This window comes from Pseudorasbora parva, chromosome 20 (assembly GCF_024679245.1).
Source record: "Pseudorasbora parva isolate DD20220531a chromosome 20, ASM2467924v1, whole genome shotgun sequence".
NCBI lineage: Eukaryota > Metazoa > Chordata > Actinopteri > Cypriniformes > Gobionidae > Pseudorasbora > Pseudorasbora parva.
Genome location: NC_090191.1, coordinates 28,139,189 through 28,150,260, shown reverse-complemented (window position 1 = coordinate 28,150,260; position 11,072 = coordinate 28,139,189). Strand labels below are relative to the sequence as shown.

Below are 11,072 nucleotides of genomic sequence, written 5' to 3'. Positions count from 1 at the left end.
TCTTGTTTTATGTTTGAATTAAGATTACTTTGCTTATTTTAAGCAAAAGCTCTCTTCATTTTGGGTTATTTTCCCAAAACAAGACAATATTTTTACTTGTCTAGTAAATGTTTCTTAATGTAAGAATTTTTAGATATATTGGAACAAGACAAAAATACTAAGTAAGAAAAGCTTATTTTTCTTTCTTCTTTTTTTGCAGATAGACTTGCCATTTAATAAACTTACACTCTAAAAAATACTGGAAAACAACTCAAGTTGGGTTGAAAATGGACTAACCCAGAAATTGGGTTGTTTAAACCAACAGTGAATGGACCGATTGAAACAACCCAATTTCTGGGTTTGTCCATTTTCAACCCAACTTGACTTGTTTTTAACCTAGCATTCTTTAGAGTGTAAACAGAATATAAGTCTGAGCAAAAGAGCAAATTCTTACTGGCTGAATTTCCTCCGCCCAAGTCATCAGAATGGCTATCATTTCTGCTGAGTAAACTAATTGTCCTTTTTTAAGCAATTCTAATTTTAAAATGTGGAATAGCTACACACTGAAGCTGCTGTATTTCCCGAATCGGGATCTTTTGACCCATAAATATTTTAATATCCTGACTATAATTTTGCTTATTCTCAGGAACTATCCCTTTTTGTTTATCATTTCTTCCTAAATTTGAAGGTCTATATACTGTATGCATTGGAAATAACCACAGAGGTATAGGCTATTGTAGGAATTGCCACTTGTACATATATTCTTGTTTCTTGTCTCATCCTCTTTTTGTACAGTCCATCCAAAACATGTATTATTTATTTGACTTATAAAATGTTGCATTACTGCTATCTGTTGTCTTTTGTTTAACTTAGCACTAATGCTAATTAGGAAATAAATTAGCTAAATATTTCACTATACCTTTTGTATAGGCTATCCTGTAGGCCCTAGCATGATGATTATGATTCATAAAACTATTACAGCATTCAAGAGGTATCTTGATTCTAAATAGAAGATTCCTTAAATGTTGGTCGTTGAGCAGACATCATATGATGTCTGTAGGCTAGAGTGCTTCTAAGGTTTAGAAATTTAGACTATCGCCTTGCATAGGCTATACATAGTTTTACATCAAACACACAGCAAACACACACAGTTAATCCAGAAATTGTGTTCCTGCTCATCATAGAAGATGCGTGTTAACGTCGATTTTGTATCAAATGCATTTTAACAGATTCCTTGCCACACGGTGACAGTGGTATACACACGCACGCGCACGGTCATGGTCGGGTCGGAGCATAGTGGAGCGCGCGTCCTTTCCATAACAACGAATTCAAACACAGTAACATGCACGCGCTGTTGGAAACATGGACCCTTCACCGGCATCCTACTACGGACCCCTGGATAAAAGCAACCCTGTCCTGTCAGCTTTCCAAAGTGACCTAAAATTGTTTAAAGCGCATATAAAGAAACTTTCAGGCTCGCCGAACTACGACAATCGCTCCTACTCCAGAGGGTAAAACAGAACTAAAAAATTTTAACAGACTCTAATGTCATGGAGTTTTGTATGGTTTAACGTTATATTATTTTAACGAGTTCGTTTGCCAATATAATCTTAAGATTTTTAGGCTAAGCTTATTTGAATTGCTGCTGATGAGGGCTCGAAGCAGCTTCAACTCGAGTTTAGAACCCTCAGACAGTTATTTATGTTTACGTATGTAAGGTTATAATTTATGTACTTTGTTAACCGACAGGTCCATAAAACTGTTTGAAACATGGAACAAGTATAAATCTCGCCTTCCTCCCTCTTATTTCGAAGAGCACCTGCTACAAACTGCAGATTTCCTCCTTGACACTAAGGTAAGGAAGGAAGGATAGCTGTGTTGAATACCATTTTTGTCACAGTTACTTCAAAAATCACTATGGTAATGCATTCAGTTTTCATGAATTTGTCAAATTTCTTTATAAGTTAAATATTTTTTATCAATTATTAAGCTATACAGGCTTGCTCTGTGGCAAGGGTACAGACTCTATCTGCAGCAGTTTTGCGCACAAAGCCTGGAAAGCATACAAGATGTGGAGCACTTTAAGCAGTCCTTCTTCTCAGATGGCTTCAATTCAAAGAGAGCCCAACTTACGGTTAGATATCCTTCCTGAAGTACATTTGGCTGTTTTCAATATAATTTCTCAATATAATTTATTTAATAAACTGTATGGTTTGACTCATTATGATTTAATGACCTTTAATCTGTGTGTCTGTTAGTTCCGTGCTCTTCAGGGAGAATGCCAGTGCATCTTCTATTTGGAGAAGGAGAAAAGTGCACTGCCAGATCAGAATGTGGTTCAAAAGTTGCTGAGCATCCTGGGATTTGTGCGCATTCTAATGCAGGCTGTTCTGTCTGATGAAAGTTTATGCTGGATTATGTACAATGGTACCTTCAGCAGAAATACGTCTGGTGCTGTACATATCACACTGACAATGCGTGGTGATGTGACTTGTTTTCTATATTTCCTCAGGCTCGTTACTCATGTATAACATATGCAGGTTCCTGATGTCAGCAGGCCATGCTTCACAGGTCTTTATTGACGAGTTGACATTGACATTATTGACATGTTTTGTAAAACTTTTAAGGATATACACTACTCATGTAAAACATGTACTTTTTGTACATGTAGTTTTTTTTTGACGGTCTTTTCTGTCTTCATTCAGGTTTTAGAGTACTTACTTTGGGCTTGCACATGTTTAGAGACCTCTGTTCCTCTGCTGACTGCCAACTTCCTGCCATGGAGGGCCACACTTTACTGTGCTGTGTGTGAATGTTACTTTTATGACTCTGCTTCAGTCCAGGCAGAGGTGGGTTTCACAGTGTCTAAAGTTGCTCGACAAATCATCTTATAGCTTAATGACTGATCAGAGACCATACAGGCATTCTTTCCTTCTTGCCTCTTGTTGTGCCGTTACCTGGCGATAGGTGTTTGCGCGCAGAGCCCTTGGCAAGATCAGTGAACTGGCCAAGCTGGAGGAGATTACTGGCTCCCAAGTGTCATTTGAGACCCATCAAGCTTACAAGGAGGCCACAGTAAAAGTGAGTACTGTAGCCTGGAACATGCTGTTGCTTTTATAGTTCTTGTATTATAACTACTATATTTTCATGCCTGTCTTGAATATTATCGCTCCATTAACGGAGAGAAGCTTGCAGTAATGGTGTTCAAGCGTTCAGTGTACGAACCCCGAAGGAAACCGAAAGGCCTCTTCAAACCCAAACAGAAGACCAATTTGAAAGAGCCCCAGCAAGTGAGTTGTGCCGTATTTACTTTAAAATAGTACAATGCCTCTTTTCCCTACATCTTCTCTAATATCTATTATATATGTTCCTTTACTTCTCTCTGTAGACTCCATGGCCTCGCACGGCAACCGAGCGTATACTGATGGAGATGTTTGAGGGAAATGCTGCTCGATTTCTGGCTGTGCTGGAAGCTTTACAGGACAGCTCTATCAGGCCTCTGCAGACCGGCATGCCTGAAGAATTCGAGGTCCAGGACGTGGTACTGGAGCTCATTTGGGCTGGTGCTAGCTTGTTGTCCGGTAAACTTTTTCATCCTCTCTGCCCGTGTGCAACTAAATATCAATAGTGGAGTGTAAATAGCTCTTTTTTGCAGCATTTGGTGATTCTGAACACACTTTTGATGAGAGCATGCCTCCCTCTGTGAGTGCAGTCACTCCTACTTCCTGTCTCTTTGACACAGCTGTAAATGGTGAGTCCTTGCATTGAACTTGCCATTTATTTTCCTTTACACTTATTTGTGTTTGCTCAGGGTCTCTATTTTGTGTCTCTCAGGAAATAGTAAGATCGCAGTAGATGCTGCGGTGAAGTTTGTTAAGCAGGTCTTCAGATATGAACAGTGGAGCACGTTCAGCTCGCTCTCTTCTGCACTTATGTCAGCGCTAGCTGTGAGTACATCTGTGATGCGGCTTAAAAAGTCAGCCAGACTGCTATCTTAGTTCTCTTTCTTGGCCTCATTACAGAACATGGAGGGCCAAAAGTTTAGGAAGTATGAGCAGGAACTGAGACTTTTGGAGGCTGTGGAGCGTTTGCTGTCCACTCAACGAGTTAAATTCACCATGAAAGATACTGCTTTTGATGGTCAAGCTGGTACTAATCATTCTTTACATACAATTTGATAAATACACTCGTAGCAAAAGTATTTAAAGAAAGTTGACTTAAGATTTGTATTAATTAATTGATTAATTTATTTAATATTTTCAATTATTTTGTATTTTAATTTACATTTAAACAATTTAATAATAGTTTTTTTGGGGGGTTATATTAAAATCCTTATTTTAATTTAAACCAAAAATAAATATAATTCCTCTTTTTTTGTTTTATTCCATTACAGATAAGAATATTGGTCCAGCAATCATGACAGAAGAATTTTTCAATCTTATTCAGACACTCCATGCTTGTGTCTGCAGGACAGACAAGGTCAGATCTTTCTCTCTCACTGTCTAAATATGAAGCTGTCGACCGTAACTTGATGTTGTATATGTATGTGCAAACAGGATATCCAGCCAGATGCAGACTTGGTGTTGGACATTGTGCGTTTCTTTTGGGCTAAATGCAAAACAGTTTTTCAAAGAGTGCAGATGAGGCACAATGACCCTGTGCACTACCGGGGAAGGATGGCAAACCAAGACCAGGTTATTATTCCAATAAACTGTGATTCTAAAATGCTTATTATGAGTGACTTAGTCGCTTTGACATGATTGCTTTATACATTTTAAAAAGCATTCACAGAGCTGCTTTGTAACATACATTTCTGAATCCAAAACATGTAAGTGTGTGTTTTTGTGTATTGTTTTGTTCTGTAGTGGGTGGAGACCCTGCTCCTGCTGTGTGAAGTGGTCCATGAGCACCAACTGGCTGAAGTAGACTTCTTCTTAGTGGCTGAAATGACTCTCAGAATTGCCATGGTGTTGGAAAGCAGCATGGATGCCCCGCAGTCTGGGAGAAAAACAGGTACCATTGCTGCATTCCATTTACATCACACCTAAACCACACCGAGTTCACCGCATTTTAGTACACAGGTCGGAAACCTAATATAGATGTGTCTTTGCTCTTTCGGAATACATAAAAAAGGTATTTTGCACAGATAGTGCCGAAGAAACATGTCCACAAATAGAGGTTGGATAGTACTGTGTGTACCACTGAGTTTAATGAAACACAGACAAACAGAAGTAAGACATCCAAACAGAACATATTATTACTGTTTCACTACAGTTGATGTGCAGAGCAGCCATATTGGATTCTGAAGTCGGGTTGTTGCAGTTCCCCTGTCACAACTCTGACTTGAGGAGGTTTTACAGTTAAATCTTCCTACTGGGGACTAGGGATTTTCCACTTCCGAGTGCAAATGGAACACACCATATGTACCACAATGAGGTTTCACACAAACCCGGTCTAAACCCAAATGTTTGGTCTATTACAGCAGATATTAGCTGTGTCTCATTTTGAAGGCTGAGTCTTCCAGAGGTCGCATTTGAAATCTGCATGTCATTAATGATGTCTTATTTAAGAAAAGTAAGTGTAATAAAATGTACTTTTATTCCTTGTGAGGTGTACAATACTGTAATGTCTTTCTTTCTTTACAACCTAACATTTAATTTTCTTGAAACCACCTCGATGACGTATGCAGCCTTCAAATGCGACCTCCAAAGGACGCAGCCTTCGAAATGAGACGCAACTATTGTAAACATGACACTGCCGTTTATAGTACTACATATATTATCGTTCAAGAAAATAATCATTTTCAGCAAGGATGCATTAAATTGATCAATATTAAGGAGCACAACTGCTTTTTAACTTTGATAATGATTAGAAATGTTTCTTGAACACCAAAACAGCATATTAAAATGATTTCTGAATAATCATGTGAAACTGAAGACTGGAGTAATGATGCTGAAAATGGTCATTTTAAATTGTCATAATATTTTTCAATATTATTGTTTTTAACTGTCTTGTTTGAATCAAATAAATGCAGTGTTTGTGAGCATGAAAGACTTTGAACAACTTTCATTTTGTATTTTGCACTTTGTTATATATTTAAGTATTTTTCTTTTGTGTTTTTTTTCTGTAGCCACCACTGTAGATAGTGAAGAGTCCATCCCTGTTAAAAAATCTGCAAGCTCCCTGTTCATGGTATGTTGTCCTACAAAGTAGACACTGAAGATAAAACTCTACTGAAAGTTTATAAGTGGTTCAGCATCATCAGATTCAACATTTAGAACAATTTAAACAAGTAAAATGACTTTAGAATCTGAGAATGCCATTTAAACCAACAAAATCTTATGCAGTTTTATGCAGTTTTGTCAGGATTTAACCAAAATAAAACTATTTTTAACATGTCTGCAGATGTCCCGAACTGAACAGCTGCAGACTGCATTGGATTTGGTGGAACGAGGTGTGGATTGTGTGTCCAGAGGCAGGGCCAGGTCACTTAATGGGGGTTTTGACAAGGTGTTCATGCAGGCAAGAACATAATAGGTTTTACGTCCTACAACACAAGTTCTGTTACTTCCTGTTAATATAGATACAGTAAACATGCTTAATAAGATGTGTTGACTCTCTTACCACAGAAGTTTGGTAATTACAAGAGTTCAACGAGCAGCAAAGTCCCAGAGAGCAGCACTACCACTGACCTTACTGCCCTTTCCATGGATTTACACCTAGAGCTAATGGTCTTTCAGCACAGACTCACTGTCAAACTAGCTGACTCTTGGCCAGGTCAGAGAGATGTGCAACCTTTCATTATTCGGGTCAATGACATTTTTAAGCACTGAATGCATCATATTTGTTCTCCTCAGAAGAGATGAGTTTGACAGATAGTAAGAAGTCACATACTAATCGAAAACAGACCTCAGAAACAAAAAGACCTATAGACGGTAAGTTTCAAAACAGTGTAACACAAACAAAACAGTATGTCAGTTTTACTCAGATTTACTCCTTAACAGACTCTGCGGTACTTGAAAAAATCAAGAAGAACAAGATTTCTAAGAGTGTTTTCCTGGTACAGAAGGCCTTATTGGCATTCAGGAAGGACCAGACAAGCCGGGAGACCAAGAAAATACTTGAGGTCAGTATTTGATGTCAATTCCAAATATTTGGTGCCACATCACATCATGCTGCTGGATTTGATTTTCAGATAACATTAGCTAAACTCTCTCTTCTCCAGGAGGCCATAACGTTGATGGAGAAAGCCGAGATAGAAGAGAGGAGGCTGGTTAGTTTTACATGTCCTTCAGAGAACAGTTTAGGACTGGCAGAGAAGAAACAGCCACCACCAACCCCAATACTCCTGACACGATCCAACCACTCCATGACCTTCACACCTGCACCATATGCACTGGAGGAAGAGGTTGTCACATCTTCTCTATGAACAGAATTTTGAAATCACTCAATGGCTTTGTAGGTGTATTCATTGTGATATGTAGCTGTACAGTATATGCTGAAAAACATCAATTCACTTTTATCTTGATCTAGATTAGCTGGTATTGTATTTATGGAAGAGATGCAGAGGGTGTCAATCTAAAAGTGCGATTTAAAGACTGCTACCTATGTGGAACAGGAGAAATGGTAGGGATAATGCCACTTTGACATATCAGATCATAAATTCATCTTACTCACTGTACCATTTTAATGTCTGTATTGTTCATTTATTCTCAGTAACGAAAATTAAATTTGTGTTTCAATCAGATACCTGCCAAAGGTGAATGTTTACTTCACGTAAGTGGATTGAAACCAGATAAGAAGTACATTTTTGCAGTGGCTGCTTTCAATGCTCAGGGCAAAATGGTGGGCGGAGCCATTGGCGAGACCACCAGGCCTCTACTGGCCTCCCTGCCTCTACCACTGCTAACAACCTGGGCCCACATAGCTCAGGTACATGGATTGAAAAAAAATGGTGTGTCTTCCAAAATATCCCTCCACATGCCTTAATGCCAGATGTTATGTTTTTTAGGTGGCTTATCAGACAGGACTCCACAGCCTTGCCAAAAGAGCTTGCAATGAGCTATGGAGCCACTTTACCCTTCCTTCAAGCTCAAATCCTGAGGTTTCAGAGCCGGAACAAGAAGCCAGTTTTGAAAGGCTGGCACAAATAAGGTAAAAAAAAAAAAGGTTTCTCTTACTTTTTTAAAAAAGTTTGTCAAAGTTTAATTCCTAATAATAAGTCTTACATTCAGGTTTGTATTTTGTAAATATTAAGATACATTTGTACAAAATTCAGTTTGCAAAATCAAAATACATAATTTATGTATGGTAATTATGTGAAATAAATACACATGTTATTTAGAGTATAAATTGGTATCAATTATTCATTTTGCAGGTCTCAAAAAGTCTTAAATTTGATTTTAAAACTGCAGACACCCTGAAAAATAATTTCATTTAATATAATAAGATATAATATTATATAATATAATAATATTAGATCATGTGTCTTATTATATATCTGTTCCATTTGTGCTCTAGACTCCGCCCAGAGACCCTACAGCTTTCTTCTCCTCTCCTACAGCAGCTGTTTTTCTCCACTATTTTCATCCAGACTGATATTCACATCCAAGAGGGGCCACTATTCTGTGACAGTCTCTGTGACGAGGGGCCGTTGATCTGGGGCCAGGTTAGTGCCAACAAAGGGAAATTTGCCTTAAAATGGGTTATATAAATCATCGTAACTGATAATGTAGCCTTGTTTTTCCTGAGTAATTCACCCTTGTTCTGATAAATCTGCTCTGTCGGCACATCCATCACAGGAGGCCAGGCTTGCTGAGTGTGAACGGATGCTGGTGGCCATTGATCTTGCTCTGCACCTCAATGACAGCGCTGGCACCCTGCAGGCTGTAGTAAACTGTTATGGCCTTCTCGCTCCATTAATCTTCAGTCAGATCCCTTCAGAGCCCGTCATAGAGGTCACTACTTACTAGAAATGTGCTTGATAATACTTATATGTCAGTGCTAGCTTTTCTGTTTATTTCATTTGGATCTGCTTAAGGGGTAACATTTTATCCAGCAATCCTTAATTCCATTATTAAATCGTCTGTTTATATGATGGTTTTGCCAGAGCAAAGGTGAATTTAGGTGCTTCTGCGTGTTTCAGATGCTGCTCAAGTGCTTTTCAGTACTGCTGGAGATTCCAGAAGTCCTCAAGCAGAAGCGCCCTGCTGCCACCACAGAGTCCTTGCAGCACATGGTTGCTTGTATGACATATTATTTAGCCAAGGTAGGAATTACATATAACAAAACTGCTGAAAGAATATATAAGGAAGAAGCTTAAACTTCAGTCTTTAGATTGTTTTTAAGATAATGAGAAACTATTGATCCAGTAGCAGTATCCTGTAGATGTCACTTTTTGAAGGTTCATAAACTAATTTCGGGAGAAGCACATGCAGACAATTAAATCTTACTAAACACAGGTGGAGCAGGCTCAGATAATTAAACCTAATTGGAACACGAGGAGCACATTAAACTACTCAGTTAATCAATGATAGGAGGTGTATTTAGACAGCCGATTTACCTTCCTGTCATTGACAGTTTCTCAGTATCCCACCACCACCCCTTCGCCGCACTTACTTAAAGGGGGGGTGAAATGCTGTTTCATGCATACTGATCTTTTTACACTGTTAAAGACTTGGAATCCCATACTAAACATAGACAAAGTTTCAAAAGTTAAGGTGGACGTTTGATGGGAGTATTTCTTTGTCAAAAATACTACTTCCGGTTAGTCATAAGTTTCGGCAAGTTTTTTGAGATCATGCGTCCCCTTTGACGTTAATGGGGGCGGAATTTCCTTGTATGGGCCTTACGGACAATTCTACCGGAAGCGCGTGAGAGAGAGAGAGGGAGAGAGCGAAAGTAACAGGCTACGCCCATCAAAGCGCTGGCTTGTAGGATGCTGGACAGGTGATGTGCACATAACAATGTCACCAAAAAAGTGCGTTTTTGGTTGCCAGACCAAGACAGTCCTGCACAGATTCCCCAAAAACCCTGCGTTAAGGCAACAGTGGATGTAATTTGCTTTTCCGGATCAGCAACTGAGTTGCGCGAATGTTTATATCTGTTCGCTGCATTTTGGTGCCGACTGTTTCATAAACAAGGCCCAGCTCGACACCGGATTTTCCCGATCGCCTAATGCTGAATGATGGAGCAGTCCCAACGTTAGAACCGCAGGCGGTGAGTGAGACTGCTTCAAATGTCTGTGTTTTTGACTATGTTCATCAAGTAGCCCAAACATGATCACGTATAGTTAATTGATCAATGGAGCATGCGATGTGTAGTGCGTGTACATTTGTTTAGCTGGCCACTATATGTGTAACTTTATGTTTGTGTATTGTAAAAGCACTCCAAACAACAATACACAAAGAGTGGGGAAATATGTTGAACTAAATAAGCACGCTTCTTCATTCAAATGCGCTACTATTCCGTGTCTTTCTATGTAAACACTAACTTAACCTGCCGTGCAAAACCAGTCCGCTTACTGTCTACACAAACCACGCGTAAACACACAAACACACGTGCACAACTGCACTTCCCACATGTACACCTTCAAAGACAAAAATACGACGATATAATTCAAGTATAAATATGTAAATAACACAAGCCGCTAAGCATATTATATAGTTAGTGTATAACTTGTACCACATAGAGACGTCCTGCTCTAGTCGTTTTTGCTGCTGCTCCTGTTCAACTGCAGCCTCTGGGTCTGATTCCGGATCATAGATGTATGGCTGTATCTGATTAAAAGCCATATTTTTATTTTGAATAAAGTTTTTTTCCCGCTGTTAGGGATGACACAGCTTTACGACGCACTCGACTCAACACAATAGCAGCAGCGAGCACACGTCATTATTTAGCTCCGCTCACACGACACGCCCCCACCCGCTCGGCTTTTTTCGGAAAGACTCGGAACAGCGCATCTTTCTTATATAATTATAAAAAAAATAAAGACTTTTCGGAGATATGCAGGATGCAATGCTACTCTATAGGTACTCAAGAGTGACATGACACTGACTGAAACTGAGTGTTTCACCCCCCCTTTAAATCAACTG

At 39.1% G+C, this 11,072-nt stretch overlaps 1 protein-coding gene across 1 annotated transcript in view; it reads left to right on the top strand.

Moving 5' to 3' along the window:
* The first annotated feature begins 1,322 nt into the window (after positions 1–1,322).
* Positions 1,323–11,072, top strand: part of cfap54 (cilia and flagella associated protein 54) — a 30,828-nt gene continuing 21,078 nt past the window's right edge. The window contains exons 1-27 of the mRNA XM_067427396.1: positions 1,323–1,490; positions 1,729–1,834; positions 1,970–2,113; positions 2,238–2,406; positions 2,492–2,550; positions 2,685–2,828; positions 2,947–3,060; positions 3,168–3,269; positions 3,368–3,560; positions 3,635–3,730; positions 3,814–3,926; positions 4,002–4,128; positions 4,373–4,458; positions 4,536–4,673; positions 4,845–4,992; positions 6,110–6,171; positions 6,385–6,501; positions 6,609–6,756; positions 6,837–6,914; positions 6,984–7,105; positions 7,205–7,387; positions 7,513–7,605; positions 7,726–7,911; positions 7,991–8,133; positions 8,500–8,647; positions 8,781–8,936; positions 9,125–9,247. Coding sequence (XP_067283497.1) covers positions 1,342–1,490; positions 1,729–1,834; positions 1,970–2,113; positions 2,238–2,406; positions 2,492–2,550; positions 2,685–2,828; positions 2,947–3,060; positions 3,168–3,269; positions 3,368–3,560; positions 3,635–3,730; positions 3,814–3,926; positions 4,002–4,128; positions 4,373–4,458; positions 4,536–4,673; positions 4,845–4,992; positions 6,110–6,171; positions 6,385–6,501; positions 6,609–6,756; positions 6,837–6,914; positions 6,984–7,105; positions 7,205–7,387; positions 7,513–7,605; positions 7,726–7,911; positions 7,991–8,133; positions 8,500–8,647; positions 8,781–8,936; positions 9,125–9,247 — 3,447 coding nt within the window. The 5' untranslated portion in view covers positions 1,323–1,341. The remainder of the gene's footprint in view (positions 1,491–1,728; positions 1,835–1,969; positions 2,114–2,237; positions 2,407–2,491; positions 2,551–2,684; positions 2,829–2,946; positions 3,061–3,167; positions 3,270–3,367; positions 3,561–3,634; positions 3,731–3,813; positions 3,927–4,001; positions 4,129–4,372; positions 4,459–4,535; positions 4,674–4,844; positions 4,993–6,109; positions 6,172–6,384; positions 6,502–6,608; positions 6,757–6,836; positions 6,915–6,983; positions 7,106–7,204; positions 7,388–7,512; positions 7,606–7,725; positions 7,912–7,990; positions 8,134–8,499; positions 8,648–8,780; positions 8,937–9,124; positions 9,248–11,072) is intronic.